At 37.0% G+C, this 24,423-nt stretch overlaps 1 protein-coding gene, 1 non-coding gene and 1 pseudogene across 3 annotated transcripts; 1 reads left to right on the forward strand and 2 right to left on the reverse strand.

Annotated features, from left to right (window-relative positions):
- Positions 1-722: 722 nt before the first annotated feature.
- On the forward strand, positions 723-10,841 carry LOC125830217 (DNA-(apurinic or apyrimidinic site) endonuclease 2). 2 transcript variants are annotated; one of them, XR_007443132.1, is made up of 9 exons: positions 723-1,014; positions 2,907-3,134; positions 3,363-3,448; positions 5,524-5,639; positions 5,792-5,872; positions 6,151-6,351; positions 6,812-6,960; positions 7,886-8,489; positions 10,706-10,841. XR_007443132.1 is itself a non-coding variant. In XM_049509424.1 (9 exons), exons 1-9 carry the CDS (start codon positions 789-791, stop codon positions 10,784-10,786), a joined length of 1,767 nt encoding a protein of 588 aa, XP_049365381.1. In that variant the 5' UTR covers positions 723-788; the 3' UTR covers positions 10,787-10,841. The 2 variants fall into 2 exon arrangements, 1 of the variants encoding a protein (XP_049365381.1); XM_049509424.1 differs by having other exon boundaries at positions 7,891-8,489.
- Positions 10,842-14,848: 4,007 nt separating this feature from the next.
- LOC125830166 (receptor-like protein Cf-9 homolog) lies at positions 14,849-24,400 on the reverse strand (annotated as a pseudogene).
- TRNAR-ACG (transfer RNA arginine (anticodon ACG)) lies at positions 20,701-20,773 on the reverse strand. Its single transcript has one exon. It is a non-coding gene; the product is annotated as a tRNA-Arg (tRNA).
- Positions 24,401-24,423: the final 23 nt, after the last annotated feature.

The raw sequence follows: 24,423 nt of genomic DNA on the forward strand, positions 1-24,423 counted from the left end.
GCCTCAGAGGCCAGCCCGTGGGCTATTAATTTTTTAAAATATTTTTTATATATATTTTTAGTAAAGATTTTATCAATAAATATTTTTAAAATATCAATATAAAATCAAGACTATATTTTTTTTATATATCTTTTACATTTTAGGATCATTAGCCCACTAAATTTTCTTATTAGCCCAAGTTCATTGCTCCATTATAACTATGAATCTTTGACCTCCTTTACTTTTGTTTTATGCCTAATTTTTCACTTCTCCTTTATTGTCTTGTTTATGAAAATAATGATCATGTAATGTTTTTTTTGTTCGGATGAATCTTATGAATGTTGTATCTTGGCTATAATGTATTTGTTTTGTAAATATTCACTGAAGTATGTGTAATTCATGAATGAATTTATGTATGTATTGATGTCGTGTCCATCGAACATCGACGTTTGTATCCTTTCTAAGAGAAAAATGTTGTCCGTTTTTTGGTTGAAGGGTCAACCCGTCCCAACCCGTGGCCCGCTTAGGGCTGGGTTGGACTGCTATTTTACCGGCCCTTTAATTAAAAGGGCCAGCCCGTCCCAACCCATTTAACTCTCTAGCCCGTTACATTTTGACAGCTCTAGTCATGATTCATGAAAGAATGCTTTTTCATACATCTCAAAACGACGTCGTTTGTTTCCCCTCCTCCGTACGAAGAGTAAACAACAATGAAGGAAAAACTGTTTTCCGCACAGTTGCTTTACTACTACTGACCTCCATTGTCGGTTCTGCAATCTTCTGATGAATTGAATTGCATTGGAAGAAGAATGAAGATAGTGACGTACAACGTGAACGGTTTAAGGCCACGCATACAGCAGTACGGTTCACTTCTCAAATTGTTGGATTCACTTGATGCTGATATTATCTGTTTTCAGGAGACTAAGTTGTCGAAGCATGATCTTAGAGCCGATTTGGTTCGTGCTGAAGGTTATGAGTCTTTCTTCTCTTGTTGCACTCGTACTTCTGATCGTGGACGCTCTTCTGGATATTCCGGTAAGTTTCATGTTTAATATCTCCTTTTTTTTTTTTTTTTTTCACATTTGTGTTAGGGCTTGTGTTTGCAATTTGAAAAAAAAAACTATTTTTTTTAAGGGTGAGTTTTGGATAGCTTTTAAAAAAGTGCTTAAAGTTTAATAAAGAAATGGACTTTGGGTCTAAGGCTATCCCAAAAGCTTTTTGGGGAGGGTTATACAACACCATATAAGGAGCTATGTGGGAGAATCCAACACCCTGCACAGTGCACACCCAAGAGGACAATATAAGGTGGTGGGATGAGCTCGACTCTGATACATGATAAAAAAATGGATTTTGGGTTTAATTCAACCCAAAAGCTTGCTTATGAGGTGGGAGAGGATTTTCCAACATAAAAGGAGACCAAACACCCATCACGATGTGGGAGAATCAACACCCTGCATGCCTAAGACCAGATATCTGAAGCTCAGTTGCTCGGACTCTCCAAAAATGTTGCTGCACTAGTGTCGGATCCTCTAAAAATGCACTACTTTTGAAGGGTCTGACATGCACCTAATGTCATTTTTGAAGAGTTTGACCAACATAGATTTGGAGCGTGTACAATATAAGGTGGGGCCCTACATCGGGTAACTAATGAATTGGGATAAACCTGAGACTCTGATAACATGATAAAGAAGTGGACTTTGGGCCCTAACTAAACCTCAAAAACTAGCTCATGAGAGAAGAATTGTCCAGGTTCATATAATGAGACCAAACACCCATCCACAACCCATGTGGAAGAATCAACACCCCTTCACAAGTCCTAGACACCAACTTTAGGTAAACAATGAATTGAGATATGCCTGATCCAGATACCATGATAAAGAAATGAACTTTGTGCTTTATTCAATATCAAAAGCTAGCTAATGAGAGGAGGATTGTCCAAAGAGACCAAACACAAATCAACAATTTTTTTATTGGAATGAAATATGCCCGAAAGAAGTGGAGAGTTATCGAGTATTGGAGCGGAATATGAATTAGAGGGGAACATATGTAGAGGATTGATACAAGTGGCCTAGGTTGAGGTGGAGGGCCTGAGCGAGAATTTTCACTAAGGGGATTCAAGTATAAAGAATTAAATACACGAAAAAATCAAGGAGATTCAACATCTATTTTATATACATATAAATAATTGTGACGTTGTATACAACATTCAGCCTCCCTTCTTGAGGTGTAGTTGATTGTTTGATAGGTACTCTAAATTTGCATTATTCCATTCCGTGTCAATCTCAGCTGAGTTAATTTTTTCAATGAATTGTAGCTGAACTGATCTTAACCGATAGGGAAACTTTGGACTAGCTCAATTACAGGGTGCATATGGTATGGATGAGCAGCTCATTTTTGATAAATTTGCAGCAACTGAAAATAACCTGACACTGGAAAATGATTTCATCTGAGAACATTTTCGTCATACCTACAACACCCTGCATCTCTCTCTGTTTTCATTGTCTTTAGGATTATAAAAGTTTCTTTGCATGGAGGGCAACTGTTAAGGTTGTAAATGGAAGGGTTGATCAGATTCCTTAATCATTTTGTAGTGTCAAATTAAATTTCCTTTGTCCCTTAATTCTCTGAATGTGTCAAAGCTGGAAATTATTTTTTGCCTTTTTATTTTTTTCTCCCTAAAGAACTCGTTGAGTGCTGTTGATGTTGATGAAACATAGAGTGTCTTAAGTCTTATGGATTGGAAAGAAAATAATAAAATCTTGTGGATTGTGGATAATGTGTGATCAACAAGGATAAGCTACGCTTGGTGAAGCTTAAGGAATTTTTTTCTTGTATAATTTTTGACATTTCTCTTAAGACTTGGTATGTCTGAAGTAGGACAATGTAGCTAATGAAACAAACGATCGATTTTATGTCTATTTGTCCAGGTGTTGCTACCTTTTGTCGTGTAAAATCTGCATTCATGAGCAATGAAGTAGCTTTGCCAATTTCTGCAGAAGAAGGCTTCACTGGTCTCCTCGCAACATCTAAAGGATATGAACCTAGAAAGGAGAAGTGCCCTTCAATAGCTGAAGGCCTCGAGTGCTTTTCTAGAGATGAGCTTCTTATAGTTGATAGTGAGGGACGTTGTCTGATCACTGATCATGGTCATTTTGGTGAGTACATGCTTTCCACGAAAACGACAGGGATGTCTGATTCTTAATAGTAATATAAATCACAGTCTAAAGTTTTTTTTCCGAGCCTTGTCCTTCTCTTTTTTCAACTCGCTATGTGATATAACTCTTCAATTTTCTTAAAAAACTTTTCCTTAATGTTTTGTTGCACATTCAAGTATCTTATTTCCTACCACAGTTTGGTGATTGACAAATGTTTTCTTCTTGCAGTTCTATTCAATTTATATGGGCCCAGAGCTGTTCAAGATGACTCTGAAAGAATCCAATTTAAGCTCACATTTTTTAAGATGTTAGAGGTAATCAATTCCCACTTCGGTTTTCAAATTATGAGAACCTGAGAAGTGATATTTTCTCCTATTTTCGAATATAAGATTAGCTTTTGCTTTATTGATGAGGATGTCTTGCACCAAATATCTCAAGCATCCTGTATTCTTATGTGTTGTGTTGTTTTCCTTATTGGTCATAAGTTCACTACAGAGGTCCATTTGAAGTTTTAGTTGCACCAAATCTTAACACAGATTATTGGAATGAATGGGACCCAAATAGAGCAGAAAAGATATGGAGAATTCATATAAACAATCCCAACTAATTTGGGATCAGAGTGTATTTGATCTAAATGTTAACGTAGAAAAGATTGCTGTCACACACAACATTAAATATGGTGGGTGCAAAGGCTTAGAAAATGGATCTGAGTACTTCAGAAATCCTATTTGGACAATGTTGTGGGAATCCAATGTAGTTGCCTCATTGTTGTCATTTACCTAGGGATCAAAATCTCGACCACGGCATGACTGTGGCTTTGGAAAGTATCTGTGTTATCTGGGATGTAAATTTACAATTCTTTAGGTGGGAGAAGGTTGTTGTTGAACTCTCTTTTTTTTATATTTGTAGTTGTTCTAGTCCTTTAGGGTGTAATGGCTGAAGGATTGAATATATATGGATGTAGTATATGATGAAGGATGTTTGGAATCCGGGGAGCTAGTATCATGCTTCAATTGCTTGCTTGCTACATGGTACATTAGTTTTGTAGGTTGGTTTAATAACTTTTCGGAATAGGAGATGAATCGTAGCAGAAATTAGGAAGACTCCTACTGCAAGATGAAGAATCTTTTTGGGATTTCAGTTTTAGGAGGAACTTTCTAGACTGAGAAGTGTCGTAGTTCCAAAATCTAGTTGAGCTACTTCACAAACAAGGAACACCACAGAATAGCCAGGATGTATGGAGGTTGGAGGGGGAGAGGGGCAATGGATTGTTTTCTGTTTGGTCATTCTATGAGAAACTCCTTGTTAGGAAAGAGGTTGCATTTCAACATAGATTGGTTTGGATTCCAAAGGTACTGAGAAAGATGTGTTTCTTCCATTCACTTCTAAGAAGAGGAGTGATATTGTCGGTAGAGTATCAAAGGAAGAGGAAGGTTACGTACATTAGTTGGTGTTTTATGTGTAAAAGCTCGAGTGAAGGCGTCGACCATCTCCTCCTTCATTGCCAGGTACCCTTGAGGTCATGGTGAGAATCCTGTTGGTTTGGACCATCTCGAGTTATGCTAGACACGGTAAAAGAGTTAATGTTCAGTTGGAATTGCGATAGATGGAAGAGAAGACACAGGGCATAGAATGTTGCTCCACTAGCTCTTATGTGGGTCGTTTGGAGAGAAAACTAGGTGAGCTTTTGAAGATGTTGAGATGAACTTTATACAATTGAGGAATGATCTCTCCCTTTTTTGGTGCACCTATGAGGTTCCTTTGTGTATAGAAGATTGAAGGTTTTTGTAGAGAACCATATCTTTTTTGTAGGTTTTCTACTCTTTTCTATACTAACTGTATATGGGCGTTTAGAGTCCATACGTCAATAAAGATATTACTTCATCAAAAAAAAAAGGAAAAAGACATGGCTAATTCCTCAAGGATGACTTGGTCATTCTTCTAGAGCTCTTATCGTTTTTGTGGCATCTTGAGCCCTCTTGGTGATAGAAACTAGATAGGTGGCTATGGTTGGTGTCATCCTTTGGTGTGTTTGTTTACTTAAATTTCTCCTTTCTTTTAAAGAGAAGGATTGGAAAAAACAAGTTACCTACTATATTTTTTATAAAGGGACAAGGAAATGAAAGCATCAATTTGATTGATGTTTTTACTAACATGCTTTACGGCCGCTTATTTATGGTTGTTTAATGCTACTTCAGTGACCTGTACTTCTCTTTCTATTTTGTTAACCAATTATTTCTGCTATTTACACATACGTGCTGTCTTTTCATGGGTATTATGTCTATTACCATACTTCTTCATTGACTGCAGAAATTGCCTGTTATGTACATTGTAAACCTGCAATTCTGAACTTCACACTCTTTGCTTCATACTAGTAATCTTTATGTAGAGAAGATGGGAGTGCCTCATGCATCAAGGAAGGAGGATTATTATTGTAGGTGACCTCAATATTGCTCCTGCTTCCATAGATCGGTGCGACGCAGAACCTGATTTTGAGAAGAACGTGTAAGCTGTTTCCTGAAATTTTTTATATGCAATAACAGTTACCAGTTTAAAAAAAATAATATTTTTTATATGCACTATATAAATTAATTCTTTTGTATCATCTTTTAAGAACAATTCATTTTAGTAAATAGTTAATTTTCCCTGCGTTGCAGGTTCAGACAATGGTTTAGATCATTGCTAGTGCAAAATGGAGGGCGTCTCCTTGATATTTTTAGAGCAAAGCATCCTGATAGGTTTCTCTCTTTCTATTTATGTTTACTTTTGTAATTTCTTAATCCTCACTACACGGCAAAGGGGAAATGGGAGGAAATCATGTCCGATGTTAATTCCTATCTATCTTAATCATTCACTGCACATTTTTTCTAAAAAAGACACATGGGATGAGTTTTTCTTTGATTCTCAAGGTTAATTAAGAAGTAAGAGTATTCATCTTGATTTCCTTTAAATTTTGTATTTCTTGTCATCTTATTTTATGAACCTTTTGTTGACTTCATCTAGTATTTTGCTACAGAAAAGGAGCCTATACTTGCTGGTCACAGAGTACAGGAGCCGAGGAATTTAATTATGGTTCTAGGATTGATCACATACTTAGTGCCAGATCATGCTTGCATGGTGAGGAAACTCAGGAAGGGCATGACTTTGTTACTTGCAATGTTGCAGAGTGTGACATATTGATGCAATTTCAAAGGTGCAAACCTGGAAATACGCCAAGGTAAACATTTAGCTATTCATAATATGGAAATTACATAATTGCGATCTGTAATTATAGACAAGTGAGGATAGTTCTGAAAGATAATAATTTTACTTAGCAGCTCTATGTCAGTATTCCTTAGTTTGATCAGATAACCTGGATGCTTTGCTGCGATGGAAAGAAATGTGCTCTCTTAAATCTGTCATGTTACAGTTTCTGTTTGATCTGTCATGATGATTATAGCAAGTAAATTCCAACTAGTACCCTTAGTTATCACTCTTTTCCCGTGAAAATATATAGTGCAAAAGAGAACCTCTGGCAGTACCAGATGAGTTAATCACATACATGATATTGGCCAACTTTTATTGGGTTTTCAATTGTTCATTATTGTTCATGTTAGCAACTGTTATCACTCATGGTTGTCTGGTAACATGGTGATTGAGGATCTGGCAATCACACTTTAGATATCTACACTCCACAGGTGGAAAGGAGGGAGGAGCATCAAATTAGAAGGTTCTGATCATGTTCCAGTTTACATGACTTTAGTAGATATTCCTGAAGTATTGGAGCATAGCACCCCGCCATTATCTACCAGATATCATCCCCAGGTCTTTGGGAGTCAAACTCTTGGTGAGACTTTAGTCAAGTTACATTAAAATATCAATTTTCTTGGAGACGCTCTTGTGTTTGTTTAACTGGAACTTTTTTGATATAGATATCTCCTCACACAATTCACAATCACTTTATATCAAGTTTGATGTTATTGTTCCAAAATTAATTTCCAGAATGTTATAGAAATCTTTTGCGTGATGTGCAAATAAAAAGTATTGGTTTAATATTGATGGGGGTAGGTAGCAATCAAGCAGCAAACAATCGCTTGCAGCTAAAGCTGTTTTCTTCTTCTTTGGGCTTGTGAATGCTGTTATTTGGAGGAATTTAGTTAACTGACGGCTAGTTAATGTTCATGCTAGTTGCCTAGTGGATCAAATCAATCTCTTATTTCTTCTTCAAGTTTAAATCAATTCAAAACAGAAAGAGTAGAAGAGAAATCAGTCACTTAGATTTTCTTTCTCTCTCTCTCATTCTAAAATTAAATTAATTCATTTAGCAAGCTGTTAGTCTCAATTACATTTTGTCTCCCAGAAGAGAGGTCATCATAATATTGAAAACTAGAGGAAAGTCCTGGGAATTTTACTTTGAGAAAAATTAATTTAACTTATATCTTCTATTATGCCAAAGGCTTTTAAATAATTAGAAGTCAGTTATTGCAACCAAAAGGATCATGTATGATTGCCAATAAAGTGATGCGTGGGGTTTGTGATGTACATATACATTACTATGACTGATGTTCCATGTTTGGTCAAGTATAACTAGCTGAGTCTATCCACTCACCTAGTTGAGTTTATTTATCAGTCATTTAAAGGGTGCCCTCTTGACCATCATGTAAACACTAATAAATTATGTTCAGTTTGGTTTTTGTAAATATGGCGCAGCATTGCGCTCTGTGTTCAGTTTATCACATTGTAGTTTGTCTTTTGAATTTCCTTCTCAAAAGTGCAGTGTCAATGTTCACGAGAAGGCAAACAACTGAGCAAGTTATTTCAGAGGAAAGTGAAAGCCGTCAGATTCCAAGTCAGGAAGACTTTCTCTCAACTCCAGAGAAATATGGTAGTAGAGCTTCTCAGATTTCGGTGCTTGGCTCTCAAAGCAACGCTAATATTCTTCCCTGCATTGCGACCAAGAAGAAAGCGAGGCTTGGTCAGGGGTCTCAGCTCACACTTAACTCATTCTTCCAGAAACGCACACATAGAAGTGAGACTTCTAGCAGCAGCTTTGCTGATTCTAAACTTTGTCAGACAGACATATCTTATTCTCAGATTGAGCCTGATGGAGTGCCTTCTGCTGCTGATGAAAGTGGCGCTTCAAAGGACTGCAGATCAAGTGCAATTGACAATAATCAACATAAGTGCCAGCTAGATGCATGCGACTCAGATAAAGAGAAGAGAAAAGTGGCATTACAGGAGTGGCAAAGGATTCAGCAATTGATGCAGAATAGTGTACCTCTTTGTAAGGGCCATCAAGAACCTTGTGTTCCTCGGGTCGTTAAAAAAGCAGGGCCCAATTTGGGCCGCAGATTTTATGCCTGTGCTCGAGCTGAGGTATGCTCCATTGTTAGTGGATTGAGTTTAATACTTGGTAGCAATGGCGTAAGATATTTAGAATTACCAATTTAAGTTCTCTTTTTTTATGAAGTAGTTGTTTCATTTCTGGAATCAAGAAGATGGAAGTTACAAAAGTAATCAGTTGTTATCTTGATTACATTGTTTCACAGTTCAGGCCCAGAGAGCTAACCAAAAATATACAGAAGAACAAAAAGTTGAGGGATTAAGCTAGATTGAGTGAGCTGGATAATCTAGGAAGATAACAACACTATTTACAGGGGGGTGGGGGGAGTGTTCCGGCTAAAAAGATGCAAAAGGCATTTACATTTGAGAAGGTTGTTTGGAGTTGAAAAGCCATAAAAACATGTTTGATTCCTTTCTTTCTATAGACACCAAAAGATACAGGCTGGGATCATCTTTCAGAATTTCCCCATGGTCCTGTCAACTTTCCATTTACAACACCCTTCCAATAGCATCCTATACCCTAAGGTGGAGTCCAACTTAATCCAAGATTGATCGACATACTTTCAGCCACCGGATAGTGTAGGAATAAATGATTGATGAACTCTGAGTTGTGCAAACACAAGTAGCATCTATTGATCAATTGGAAGTTCCTTTTACAGAGATTGTCTTGAGTTAAACAGGCTCTTTTGAGAGCTATCAATGTGAAACATATAATCGTTCTCGGCAGCTTTGTCTTCCAAATAAGCTTCCAAGACTCAATGATTGCATTTGTTCACTAAGGTGTTTGTAGCCTATGTTGCTCGGACTCTTCAAAAATACCACCGGGTGAGTGTTGGATTTTCTAAAAGTAGTGCATTTTTGAGGATCCGATACGGATGCAACACCAACTTTGAAGAGTCTGAGCAACATAATTTGTTGCCTGCTTTGATGGTATAATAATGGAATATCAGGGTTCAGGAGAGACACAATGGCCATGGAGAACTATGTTGCTCGGACTCTCCGAAACTGTTGCCGCACTCGTGTCGGATACTCCAAAAATGCATTACTTTTGGAGTAGTTGAGACACCCGTTGGTATTTTTGAATAGTCCGAGCAACATAGATGGAGAATGATTTGGAAATCAAGGCTCCCCCAGAAGTGACTTGTTGCACATGAATTGCAGCATGAGGGTTGTTTAATGCAGGACAACTTACAAAGAAGAGGGATCTGTATTGCGACACTTGTGATCAAAATGTGTCTCATTTGCTTTTGCTTTGTTAATGTAATTGGTAGTTGTGGTGCTAATTCCAAAATCCTTTTGGGGTACAATGTGAAATGCCAAATTCAGTGAGAGGTGCACTGGAATGTTGGGAGGAGCAAAAAGTTAAGGACATTAAAAGGTCTTGTGTAATCCTTCCGCTCTATCTTTGGAATGTGTGAGTAGAACAAAATCTTTGATGTTTTGGAGGAAAGTGTAAGACTGCGCTGCTTGTAATATGGGACTTCTGCTGTCTTTTGGTTTCTAGTGTAAATAATATAATATACATAATCTGGGTACTCTTATGAACTTTTAGGACTCTGTTTTACTTAGCTACAAGAGTTCCAGTGTTATTTAAATGCACTCTCATCATTGTCAAGATAATAATAATAATAATAATAATAATAATAATAATAATAATAATAATAATAATTATTGTTGCATTGTCTGGGTAGTATTTAATAAAGTTATTTCTCTACTTATCAAAATGAAATGAATGATGAGCACCCAAGGGTGTGGCCTAGTGGTCAATAAAGTGGGTTGAGCACTGAGGTCTCAAGTTGACAAAACACTAGGTGATTTCTTCCCATCTGTTCTAGCCTTGGTGGGAGGTGTTAGGTATCCTGTGGAATTAGTCGAGGTGACGCAAGTTGGCCCGGACACCATGGTTATAAAAAAAATAAAAATGAAGTGGATGGCAGGTTTTATCGTTGCTGTAATTTTCGCGTTTATCTCTGTCGGAAGATACTATGGAGCTGAATGTGAAATTTGCATCTCTTTCTAATTTGTTTGACTTCATATCATCTTTGGGTTTAGCGACCACATTTTTGACATCCTAGAGTCATTGTATTATTTGCAAAGAGAATGAGTGGTAGTCTCAAGTCTCAACTCTCATGAGGTCTTTTCATGTAGCATCCTATGAATGGTGTAATTTATGTCTAATAGGAGATTTGCGCATGTATCCTTCTATTTTCCTGAATTTGTTTTTACAAAATCCACATTCTCTATCTCAGGGACCTTCATCAAATCCTGAAGCAAATTGCGGTTACTTCAAATGGGCTGCTGTTTTAAAATCCAAGGGAAAAGGAAAATGAAGTCTCCACTGCATATATTCACCTACATGATAATGAGAGTTCAGGTTAGCAAATTGCAGTTACTTCAAATGGGCTGCTGTTTCAAAATAGATTCAGTTTTATTTTTGAATCGGTATTAGCTGAAATTATCTAACATAATTTAGATGTTTATTTGGGCGAAGAGTTCTTCTTTTCTTTCTGCTATTGTATTCTTTGACATAATTACTTTTCAATTAGTCATCTTCTTTCACAACTTCACATTTCCTGCATGCGGGGGTATGAATTTCACATATGAAGTTTTTGGTTGATTGTTGAGCTTTCTAGTATTAATTTAATTGCCTGGAGTTCTTAGCTTATCAAATAAGTGAAAAGATGGATGATGTCTAACTGTCATACATATTATCATGTCCAAGATTTTAGAAGGAAATCATTAGTGACCTTTACAGAATTTTTATGTGTTACTAGAATTACCAAGTTTGGAAGTGTGAGAAATATATGGGAAAGATATTATTGAATTGTGTATCTAAATTGTTACATTGAGACCCTATTTATAGACAATACATTGAAATCCTTTTCTAACTAGGATTCCTATTCTTCTTCCTATTCTAAGTAGGAGTATATGTACATATTTCTATTCTAACACTCCCCCTCAAGTTGGTGCATACAAATCATATGTACCTAGCTTGTTACAGATGTAATTAATACGAGGATTTGTGAGGGACTTGGTGAAGATATCTGCAAGCTGATCATTTGACTTCACAAATTTCGTAACAATATCTCCTGAGAGTATCTTTTCTCTGACAAAGTGACAGTCAATCTCAATGTGCTTAGTCCTTTCATGAAACACTGGATTTGATGCAATATGAAGAGCTGCTTGATTGTCACACACAAGTTCCATCTGATCAATTTCGCCAAATTTTAGTTCTCCCAGCAACTATTTGATCCAGACTAGCTCACAAGTTACTGCTGCCATTGCTCGATATTCTGATTCTGCACTAGATCGAGCAACCACACTTTGTTTCTTACTCTTCCACGACACCAAATTACCTCCTACTAAAACACAATATCCGAATGTCGAACGTCTATCAGAGGGTGATCCTGCCCAATCAGCGTCTGTATATCCAGTGATATGCTCATGACCTTGATCCTCATAGAGTAGTCCTTTACCAGGAGCTTACTTTATATATCGCAAGATACGAACAACTGCTTCCCAATGACTATTACAAGGGGAAGTCATAAACTGACTTACAACACTCACAGGAAAAGAGATGTCAGGTCTAGTTACTGTGAGATAGTTCAATTTTCCAACGAGCCGTCTATACCTTTCAAGATTACTAAGTGGCTCCCCCTGTCCTGGAAGGAGTTTAACATTCGGATCCATAGGAGTGTCAATAGGTCTACATCCCATCATTCCCGTCTCCTCAAGAATGTCTAAGGCATACTTGCGTTGAGAAATAACAATACCTGATCTAGACTGAGCAACCTCAATACCTAGAAAATACTTCAATCTGCCAAGGTCTTTAGTCTGGAAGTGCTTAAAGAGATGTTGCTTCAATTTGGTGATACCATCTTGATCATTACCAGTGATAACAATATCATCAACGTACACAACCAAATAGATACACTGATTTGGTGCAGAATGCCGATAAAACACAGAGTGATCAGCTCCACTACGAGTCATGCCAAATTGTTGAATAACTGTGCTGAACTTCCCATACCAAGCTCTAGGAGACTGCTTCAGACCATAGAGTGACCTACGCAATCGACATACAAGGCTACTAGACTCCCCCTAAGCAACAAAACCAGGTGGTTGCTCCATATAGATTTCCTCCTCAAGATCACCATGTAAAAAAGCATTCTTAATGTCCAACTGATGAAGAGGCCAATGACGAACGGCTGCCATAGATAGAAAAAGACGGACAAATGCTATTTTAGCCACAGGGGCGAAAGTGTCGCTATAATCTAGCCCAAATATCTGAGTATACCCTTTGGCAACAAGGCGAGCCTTAAGCCGATCAACCTAACCGTCTGGACCAATTTTGACTACATAAACCCAACGATAACCAACAGTAGATTTACTTGCAGGAAGAGAGACAAGCTCCCAAGTACCACTCTTATGCAAAGCAGACATCTCATCAACCATAGCCTGCCTCCATCCAGAATGAGAAAGTGCTTCACCTGTAGTCTTAGGAATGGAAATAGAAGACAAAGATGATACAAAGGCATAATGGGGTGATGATAGACGATGATAACTCAAGAAGGTATAATGAGGGTTAGTATTTCGAGTGGATCGTATACCTTTTTGAAGTGCAAGTGGTTGGCTAGGAGGAGGCAAGTCCGCAGTACGAGCAGGGTCTGGCGCAAGACATGAATCATCTGGTACTAGAGCTGGACGCGGACGACGATGATAAGTTAGGAGTGGTGGCACTACATCTGGAGATGTAGAAGTAATCGCAGATTCCTCAAAAGTTGGTACAGGTAAAACCTGAGGTATGGGTAAGACCATAGAAACATTAGGATGATCAGAAGACGTATAGTAAGGCTGAGACTCAAAGAATGTAACATCAGCGGACATAAGGTAACGATGAAGATCATGTGAATAACAACGATACCCTTTTTGAACTCGAGAGTAACCAAGAAAGACACATTTGAGGGCACGAGGGGCTAATTTATCTTTCCCTGGAAGAGATTGTGAATAAACAATATCGGACAAAAGTGATTTATTACCAGAGATATGATCAGAAGCCCCTGAGTCCATGACCCATGATCCAAGAGTACTAGACTGTGACACACAAGCAAAAGAATTACCCGCAACAGAAACATCAGGTTGTGCAACCGAAACTACTTGTGGAGACGTTTGTTTATTTGCACGATATTGAAGGAACTCATCATATTCTGTCTGAGCAATATGAGCATTATTGGATGGTTGATTAGGTTGAGCACCATATGCTACTGGTCGAGATGTCTGTTTACTTGCGCGATTTCGAAGGAACTCATTATATTCCTTAAGAACAATAGGATCATAACTGGGTGGTGGACCATGCAAAATATAACATATATCACGAGTGTGTCCAGGTTTATGACAATGACTACACTTGGATCGAGGTTTTCCCAAACGCCCTCCCCCTCGCCGATTCTCCATAGACTGATATGTACGCTTTTCTGTGGTTTGAGATGCAAGAATAGAGGAGTCATCCACTTTGTGACTGGAAGGTGCAGCAAGACAAAGCAGACGAGAGAATAATTCATCAATTGAGGGAACTGTAGGACTGGCTAGAATCTGGTCACGCACAGAGTTATGGTCAGTAGGAAGTCCAGCAAGTGTAAGAACTAGAAACAATGTATGCCTTTGCTCTTGTTAATTTTCCACGTTTGTAGTGATAGGCATCAATGTTTCAAATTCCTCCATGACTGCCTGTACTTGTCCCAAGTAAGTAGACATATCGGATTCTTGTTTCTTTAAGTTGGTCATCCAAGATATCACATCATAGAATCGAGATATGTCATTAGTGTATAAAGCACGTGCCTTTTCCCAAACTAAATAACATGTCTGGGATGGGCGAAACAAGGGCATCAACTTAGAATCAATAGAGCGCCAAAGGAGACTACATAATTGGGCATCCACTTTCTCCCATTGTGCTTTGGCTTTTGCACCTTCGTCACTAGACTTTGTCTTTTCATCTTCAACCCAAGCATTGTTTGTTAAGTGATCGTGAATACCTTGACCTTTGCACCACAACGCAACTGAAGAAGCCCAAGCTAAATAGTTTGAACTTCCCATTAATGGTTCTGAAGTGATTGTAAGGCTTGAACTTCCAATCCCCGTATTTTTGGAGCCAAAAACATCACATCCGAAAGACATTTTTCGAAATTTGACTTGAAAAGAGCTGGAAACTGCCGGAATCTACCCACAGTGGCTTGAAAAATCTGATTTCACCGGGAACTCGCCGGAAACTGCCTGAAAATCACCGGAACCCTAATTCCGGTGATCAGATCTAGAGAAAACTGAATGGAATCTGGTCGGAAATACTGGGCGACCTCAACAGAAGAAAACAGCTCACAAAAAGATGACTGGAGCAGCAGTCACGCGCCAGCGCGTGGACAGATCTCGCCGGGAAGTTTCCACCTCCGACCGGCGCGTGGGGGCGCGTGGGGTGTTGTTTTTCGGTGGATCTGATTGGGGTCTGGTCGCCTGAGCTTCCCGAGCCTCGTGATGGTGTTGTCTTTCGCACAACACCTTCAGAACGAAAGATGACACAAATCAGTCCCAACCGTCGTCGCCGGAATTTGATACGATGACTTAAAATTTCTCACCAATGCTCTGATACCATGTGAGAAATATATGGGAAAGATATTATTGAATTGTGTATCTAAATTGTTACATTGAGACCCTATTTATAGACAATACATTGAAATCCTTTTCTAACTAGGATTCCTATTCTTCTTCCTATTCTAAGTAGGAGTATATGTACATATTTCTATTCTAACAGGAAGCAAAACCGTTCGTCGCATTAAGTTGGTCATTTTTAGGTTCTTAAGTATATTTTCCATGCTCTGAAGATATTGATTTGGTTTGAGAAGTGTTCATAAAACAAAACCTGGTGAATTTGGTTGTTAGTTTCAAGCTAGAATGATGTTGATTAGTTAGACATGATTAATTTTCTGAATTTACATGAATGCTTTCATTGAGATATGGATATTTTAAGAAATGGAACTTTGTTATAATTTCTGGTTAAGGAATTTAATAAAGAAAATGTAAGCTCACATAGGATTTGAAGTAATCATGTTTTTTTTTTCTTGAGAGACAATAGTCAGACTGGCTTATTAGACAAGAGGGGTTGCTCGGATGGTAAACACCCTCCACCCCCAACAACAGTGAGGTTGTGGGTTCGAGTCACCAAGGGAGAAAAAGGGTGGGAGCTTCCAAGGAGAGGTAAAAATAGACAAAGGACTGACATATTGGGACACTAAATAATTGACACGACGGAAGGGTATATCTGGGCCATTTGTGTAAAGACTAGAGTTATAAATATTTCACTTTTTCAACGAAGGGTATATCAGCTTTACAGAAACCAATTGAATTGCTATTCATTAATGGCTCAAAATGTCTATTAAGCTACCTGACTTTTCTGGCCACTTTCTTTTGCTTTCTCATTATAATTCTATGTCCCATTCTTCAGTCATCGTGGTGTATACACTTTAATTACAAAAGAGTGAAGAAAATATAATAAGTTGTACATTGTTCATGTTAGGGAGATATAGTAATCTACACAGCATGCATCTATCAATAGATTCCATCCTTCAAAAAACATTTCGTAGAACTTTTATTACTGATTAATTCCTTCTTTAGAAAAAACTTTCATTACTTCTTTCGTCCCAATTTATGTGGCGTTGTTTGAATATCGAGAGTCAAACATCTTAATTTGAACCCTAAATCCGGACACATAATCTTTAAATACTTTGAAAGAAACTTCAGTATTTGGAAACTATGCAAAAGAGTACTTTAAGACACAATAATTAACAATTCAAAGTATATATGTTATATTGAATAAAAAACTCGTTTGACCTCGAAATTCGACAGGTATCACAAAAATTGGACGGATGGAGTAACTAATTGACAAGTATACAGATTGATTGGATTGGTGCAGTGGAATATTCCATATTTCATTTTGTCTCTTAATTAACAACTCCCCAACAATAATATACTCTTTCCAAGCACTACCATTTCACTTTCCTCTCCTCCTTGTGATGCAACAATAGTATACTCATTTATTGATCTATTTTGATACTTGTTTGTTTCTAGAGACGGTAGAGTTATTCCCTCCTTCTCAAATTATTTGTCGTTTTAGAAGTTTAGGACAAATTAATTATTTTCCTTATTTCACCATTGTAGTTATTGTTCTTGAAGACTACAAATACCTCAATTATGGGGTGATGTTATGGTGGTTCAAATATCAACAAAGGGTAATATAGTTAAAAATTCTCCTAATTAATATTTTTTAAGGGGGTGGAAAGGAATCACGACAAATAATTTGAGACAGAGAGAGTGACATATATGAAGTTGTGAAATACATTAATTGTAAAGAAAAAGCCAACTGAACTGAAGTATGATGCCAAGAAAAAATATTATATTCAAAGTAACTATAGTGCGATAATTTTATGTGCTATAGGTGACTGGTATATTGCTGTCAGATTTTGATCCAAGTTGAGTTGTATTCTCTAGCCTCCTAGTTCTATATATATATATATATATATATATACTCCCTCTGTTTCAATTTATTTTTCATTATTTCTTAAAACCAGACAATCAAATTGAAACGGAGGGAGTATATATGAAACAAAGATAAGGTAAATTCTCCTTTCCCACCTTTTTTCCTGTATATCTTATTTGTAGTATTGCTTAAGACATTAGAAAATCTTTATCTGAATATCGTGATATAGCAACGTTCTTTTCTTGTTTCACAGAACTTAGCATCAATAATTAATGCCACAAAGGAGTGGTTTTGAAAAATAATAGAACTTTCATCATTTAAACTAGTAGTTAGTTACAAAACATTTGAAGGAAACACTGCTAATATAGTTAGACTTGAGCAGAAGATTTAGTGTAGAGTTAGAGTTGAATACCTGACTTGTCTGGCCACTTTCTTTTTCTTTCTCATGGTTATAGCTTTGTGTTCCCATTCTGCAATCATCCTGAAAAGCTGTATCGGTTTGCGAGTTGATGACATAATATATATTAAGGATATTCCAATAATGAGTCCACAACCGTAGCCCATCAGAACCGCTTCCCAACTTATCTCAAAGCCAGAATCTTCTTCTTGATCATCTAGTGTGGATGGAGTCGTTGATTGTGGTACATGACCACGACCACTTCCACCACAATCTTTTGAAATTGGAAAGCCTCGCAATTCATCATTCCCTTCAAATGAACCACTTTCAAACGTAGCAAACTGGTTTCCACTAGGGATGCATCCAACGAGATGATTGTGAGAGACACTTAAGAATCCAAGAAATGTCAGAGATGCAAGTTGCACTGGTATCTCTCCACCAAGTTTGTTAAATGAGAGATCCAATGATTGAAGCACTGATACACTTCCAAGTGATGTTGGTATATGGCCTTCCAAACTATTATGAGATAGGTTCAACAGAACTAGTGAGGTGAGATTTCCTATAACACTTGGAATGTTACCTTCAAATCTATTGCTTGAAAGATCAACGACTCTGTACATCGAAAAAATTCTAACCAGTTCTATGTTCATTCCTTTTGATGAAATTGTTATGGAATCTTTGTAATAGTAATCTCCAATATACATTGGGGTTTTCATGTTTTCATCAACTTTCTTCATGGCTTGAAAATTCTCCAAAAGATGTGTTGGTAAATCCCCATAAAATCCATTGGATGAGATGTCTATAATTCGAAGTTGAGGAAACAATCTCTTAGTCTTTGATGTTCTGATGGGTCCATGCAATTTATTTGATCTCAAGATCAAAACCATCAAGTTTGGTAGAGTTCCCAACCACATTGGAAATGTGTCATTCAACTCATTGTTTCCTAAATCAAGTACTTCCAGTCGCTTGCTATTGATCAAAGAATGTGGGATTTCCCCCTCTAACTTATTTCCACGTAAATTAAAGCTTCTGAGTGGATTTCCAACACTAAAGTTTGTTTGAATTGTCCCACTAAGATTATTGTAGCGCAAATCTAAAACCTCAATTGCGCTCATGTTACCAAAACAAGGTGGGATTGCTCCATTCAAACTATTACTTTCCAAATCTAGAACTCTCAGAAATTCTAGTTTGCAAATAGTCGAAGGGATATGTCCGCTAAGCTTATTAGGTGATATGTAGAAGTTCTCTATAGAACTTGGTGGAATAGGTAGTGACCCTTGCAGCAAATTGGAGTGCAAATCCAAGTCATAAAGAGAGTAGAGCAAATTAGACTTGACTTGATCCTTATCAGCCCATGAGAAACTATTATATGAAAGATTAAGTGTGCCTAGTCCACTCAAGTTTGAAAACATGCTAAAATATAGATTATCACTGAAATTGTTTGATGATAGGCTAAGAAACATCCAAGTTTTCCTGGTTTAGGAGTGAGTTTGGAATGGAACTTTGCAAGTAATTTTTTTTTAGATCTATCCAAAACAGTTTGGATTTGAACTCCTCAAGTTGGCCACTGAAGCCGTTATTGCTCAAGTCTAAATATTTCAGGGACGGAAGGGAGGATATCTAGGATGGTATCGTTCCATTCAAACTGTTTGATGACATCGAGAGTAGCTGTAGGCTTTCACATCCACTAACATCAGAAGGAATTGGACCTGTTAGGAAATTGGATTGAAGATTTAGTGATTCTAGTTGTGTCCAATTTTCATTGAATAGTCAAACAGGTCCAAAAAAGTTACTCATGGGTTCAGGTACATTTGTAAAATTCACACCATTTAGAGATAAATCCTTCAGAGATGCACTGCTATTCCATTTGGTTATTGGAAAGCTGACTGAAAGTTGAGAATTCCTTGATAAATCAAGCAATCTCAAGTTTGGAAGGTGGAAAACTCTTTCAGGTAATATCCCATATAATTGTGTGCACAGAAGACGCATAGTTGTTAAATAAGAAGAGAAATTTGGAGGAATGGTTGAAGAGATGCCCATATTGGAAAGCTCAAGCTCTCTTAATTCGGTCAAGTTCTTAAGAAGCTGTCCAAGTTTGTGCGGTCCAAGTGTTAAACTAGTTGAGTAACCATAGATACGAAGAGAACTTAGTTTAGAAAGATTAGAAATTTCAGAACGTATCTGACCTGTGAACGTCGAATAGGATAGATAAAGATATGTCAAGCTAGAAAATCCACCGAAATTAGGTGAAATGTTTGAGTCAGAGAAATCATTCATAGATAAATCGAGCCTTTTGAGAGCAGAGGGTTGGAAGATGCTACTGTTGGAAAGGAACTTGCCTTGAAGTTGGCTACATCTGAGGTCAAGCTCAATCACTTCGCTTGTCGTCTCATCACAATAAACTCCATCCCACGAGCAACAATCCGTGCTCGTATTCCATGAAAGTGTCTTTGGAGAAAGACCTTCACATTCCTCAAAAGTAGAAGCAAAAGGGTTGATGACAAACATCTTCTTGAATTCTAGAAGAGCAAGAGCTTAATATATACACGAGTTTGATAATGTTAGCGCATGAAAGATGAATGATTAGACCCACACCAGTTTGTTTATAGAGATTAATATTTTCAGGTGAAATACGTTATAGAAAATCACATTAATAACACAGATTAATCACATTAATATATACACATGTTTTAGTTTTTATTTGCCTTCAGTTATAGTTATAGGGATAATTGATGTGTTCCACACACCCACTTCTTTTTTCCCTTTGTGATTTTAGTTCTGATAACTTTGTATATGTATATGTTTAGAAATTTCTTAAATATTTATAAATATTTTACTATGAGCCCAATTATTAGTGTATATATTAATTTGACTTCTTTTATTGAACAAAAAAAATTGTCTAGATTTTGAAACCAAGCCGTTGAAATTCAGAGATAATGAGCATAACTCTCTACCGGTTTCCACTTAAGTACTATATCTAGTTCCGATCAAGATGATGAGCCTGACCATCTTATCTATTTTCATATAAGTAATATATCTAGTTCTGAATAAGATGATGAACTCGATAATCCACGTACTTAGTATTTAATATTTAGTTTCGCTTAGCATAGTGCTCAAACTTACCAAGAAGTGACAAAAATAAGATGAGCTTGACCATCTTATCTATTTTCATACAAGTAATATATCTAGTTCCGAATAAGATGATGAACTCGATCATCTACGTATGTATTTCCACTTTAATATTTAGTTTCTCTTAGCATAGTGCTTGAATTTACCAAGTAGTGACAAAAATAAGAACTTTCTTAAAAAAATAAATATAACACAAGCGACTCCGCTGGGGATCGAACCCAGAATCTCTGGTTTCGTAGACCAGCGCCTTATCCATTGGGCCACGGAGTCATGTTGACATTTGAAAGTGAAAACATTATATAACACTTTTACATCTAGTATTCCAATGATAATTTTTTTATTTTATTTTTATTTTTATATTGAGTTTCGGCTAATTTGGATTCACCTTGTGTAATAAGGCCTATCTAAGGGGAGGGAATGTATTTTCTAACATAACATTTTTCATATCTAAGCTTCAGCTCGAGACCTTTGGTTACAATTGCAGCGACCCTATCCATCCTACCACAACCTTTATCAGTGATTCCAACGATAATTTCTTCTTCTTTTTAAGTTTCTCATCTAAATTTGATTTTTGTATTGGATCCTAATTAATTTGAATTCACATTGTATAACTCTTATTTAAGAAGAAAGGAAGTGTTTTCAAACAAAATCTTTTTTCATACCCAAGATTTCAACTGTAGACCTCTGGTTAAATTTGAAGCGATTTTATTCATCCTACTACCACCCTTGCCGGTGATTCCACCAACGCTTGAACTCCATTGACTCAAGCAGCCACAAAAATCAAAACAAATTAAAAACTCACTACCTTTACTTTCTTCAATATATATGTTTTCCTCCATTGTCCTTTAATCACTCCCCTAGAGTTGTTTTTTTGTATTAGAAAAGTCCAAGTAAATCATCAGTAATTAGCTTATTGTAACACTTAATATAGCCAACAAATGTATAATGCATTTAAATTTTCGATTTTTAGAGATATAATATGCAGTGTGAGGGCTAAGGACTATAGAATAATAACATGAAATATCTATACACATAATTTTCTCAGCAATAAATTACATGTGTTTTTTTTTTTAATTTTAGTTTCTTTACATTATTGGTGTTAATTTAGAGAAATACTATAAATTTCTTAAACGAATTACTCTTAGCCCTTCACCCAACTAGCACATTCTTGAATGGGAAACTTATGTGAATGTACATTTGGGTTCTGAAAAGTCAAAAATATTTATTTTATGCAAAAAGTGCTTATTTAAAAAAAATTAAGGTGTTTGACTATGTTTTTTTACAATAAAAACAAGAGTTTTTGAGTAGAAATAGAAACTATCATTCATAAGCTAAAACAAGAGTATGATGCGCGCAGGCCTCGGCTGATGTCGCCTGACCTTGTCTGACGTTGCATGCCTGATGCGTTCAGACCTTGGTTGATGTCGTCTGGCCTCGGCTGACGTCACCTATCTGATGCGTGCATGCTTAGCTGATGTCGCCAGGCCTACGCGTGTGGGACGCCCATGTTGTCTACGTAGACCCGTATGCATCTCGATATGTCACTTGGGTTTAGGATCACACTCAACATCCCAAAAAACTTATGATGGTGATCATTATTGGGCCCTTGACATTTCATTAGGCATGAGAAATGAACTAAACGTCACAAAAAACCTCGCAATGAGACATCGTTATTGGACAACTTATTGGTCGGCATAGAACATATAGTTCAACACTTAGCGGCAAAATAGTAACATTTCATTTACGATGTTATTCTCAATACTTATTTTTCTAACACTTAACGTTTTTTTTTCTTCCAAGGAAGTAAGCAATACATAAACCTCGCTTTTGAAAAGTTAGAAATGATTGGATTTGAGGTTGGGGGATGAATCAGAGCGACAAAGGGCTGAATCTCAGTGGATCGTGCCAGCAAGGCCACTCTGCCACGTACAATACCCCTTCGCGTATTTAAGTCATTTGCGAAGGATTGTACCCACCGCTCGATGCAAATTGTACTTCAGGTCACTACGACGCTTCCGTCGCGACGACTTAGCCAACACATGTGCGCTTGGGGGCCATAGGCCCCTACTGTGAATCGGCAAAACGGACGTCGGGCGCATGCGTTGCTTCTAGCCCGAATTCTGACTTAAAGACATTAAGTCATAATCCAACAAACGGTAGCTTCGCGCCACTTGCTTTTCAACCAAACGCGATGATCAGTTGTGTGAATCAACGGTTTCTCTCGTGTACTAGGTTGAATTACTATTGCGACACTATCATCAATAGGGTAAAACTAACTTGACGGTCTAAACCCAGCTCATGTTCCCTTTTGGTGGGTGAAAAATCCAACACTTGGTGAATTCTACTTCGCAATAATAGGAAGAGACGTCCTTCTCTTTTGCATGTGGATTAGTTGATGTCTATCATTATTGTCAGAGTGACATCAGAAATGCTGTAAATTACAGTATTTATACAATGAAAATACATCATTAAGTCGATGTTGTGTGGTTGATTACATTTTTTACTGCATATATTTCCTCAAGGTAAGTTTGTTATCAACCTAAACTGCAGAATCTTCCTAATCATGTTTTTTAGTTGAGAGCAGTTTTAGATATAAAAAAGAGTCTCTCTAAAGTAGTTTATGTATAAGGAAAAGGATAAAAAATACTCCTCAACTTTGATTTATTAGTTAACTATACCCCTATCGTTAAAATAAAATTATTTATACCCTAGCCGTTACTAATTTCACCATTTATACCCCTTAATAGAATGGAAAACCCAAAAAATCACTCAATTTTACTTAAATTACCCAATTTTAATCCGACCCGACCCGACCCGACCCGCCTAATAATATAACCCATTTTTATTCATCTTTTAACCCTCGCTTCTTACCCATTTTTGTTCGTCTTTTTTGTAAGTTTATTGCATTGGAGTGGAAAAGGAAAACTTGGGCTCCGCTGCGGCTTGATGCTAATAGGCCATGTCTGTTAATAGGCCATATCAGGCGCCAAGATCTTAGACACAACAATGGTGCACTCCTGCACATGAGATTGATCATTAAATTCCGAAAATATTGTACCTTGTTTATGAAGAACTTGTCAAACTAAAATAGAGAAACTTTTCCTTTTTCATTAATTTAATATATATAAATGAAACCTTTTGATTTATAAATAGAAAGTAAAATTAAGTTTTCTGTAGCCACTCTAGACAGCGGTATTTTCTCATGTATGTTCAACTACAACAGTACTTATTTGTGCGTTTCTGATAACATAAATGCTTGAGTTGCACTTAGAGTGGTGGAAAGATTGTCAAAGATCACCTTCCACAACAATTCTTCTACTCCATTTCCACTGGCCAGTACTGATGTAAAAAATGGTCAAAATAGTCAAGGTTCAGCTTACTAGAGAACTTCAATTTGTTATATTCCTTGGATTTTAGAGGAGAAGAACATGCAGGTCTTTCATAGGAACAGACCGAAAATATTTCAAGTTTAACTCACAAATAAGGGTCCTAGTTCATGATCAATGTACAACATTATAACCTATCAATCAAATAGATGAGAAAAGCAATATCTGATATGCAACACTTACAAAAGAAAGCAAGGGGGAAGCTGAAAGCCCAGATGAGAAATGCAGGTGACAGACACCAGAAAGGTTGTAAAAGTAAACTATAGACCAACTAGTCCCCATGCAGTTACTGACCTTTCAGAAAGCATACTCTCATAGTCTTCATATCATCTATTTCTAGATAGCCATGATTGGTGGTACAGGAAGGCCAAATTGTGTTTTCACAGACATCTTTTATGCATGTGGCATAACCTCCAACAGTAATCCAATCAAAAGAATTATTGCTTCCACTACAGATTCTGGAAAACTCTTCAGCTTTTCTCAATAGCTGATGCTTTGCATAACTGACCATGCTTTTCTGAAACAAATTGTACT

Source organism: Solanum verrucosum, unplaced genomic scaffold, assembly GCF_900185275.1.
Source record: "Solanum verrucosum unplaced genomic scaffold, falcon-dt-bn FXZP01000072.1, whole genome shotgun sequence".
In the NCBI taxonomy this organism is placed as follows: domain Eukaryota; kingdom Viridiplantae; phylum Streptophyta; class Magnoliopsida; order Solanales; family Solanaceae; genus Solanum; species Solanum verrucosum.

Bases quoted from the DNA above. Each gene is read 5' to 3' on its own strand.
- LOC125830217 (XM_049509424.1), top strand. From the start codon at position 789: ATGAAGATAGTGACGTACAACGTGAACGGTTTAAGGCCACGCATACAG. The intron at 1,015-2,906 runs GTAAGTTTCATG...CTATTTGTCCAG, and splicing joins ACGCTCTTCTGGATATTCCG to GTGTTGCTACCTTTTGTCGT. The intron at 5,640-5,791 runs GTAAGCTGTTTC...CCTGCGTTGCAG, and splicing joins CCTGATTTTGAGAAGAACGT to GTTCAGACAATGGTTTAGAT.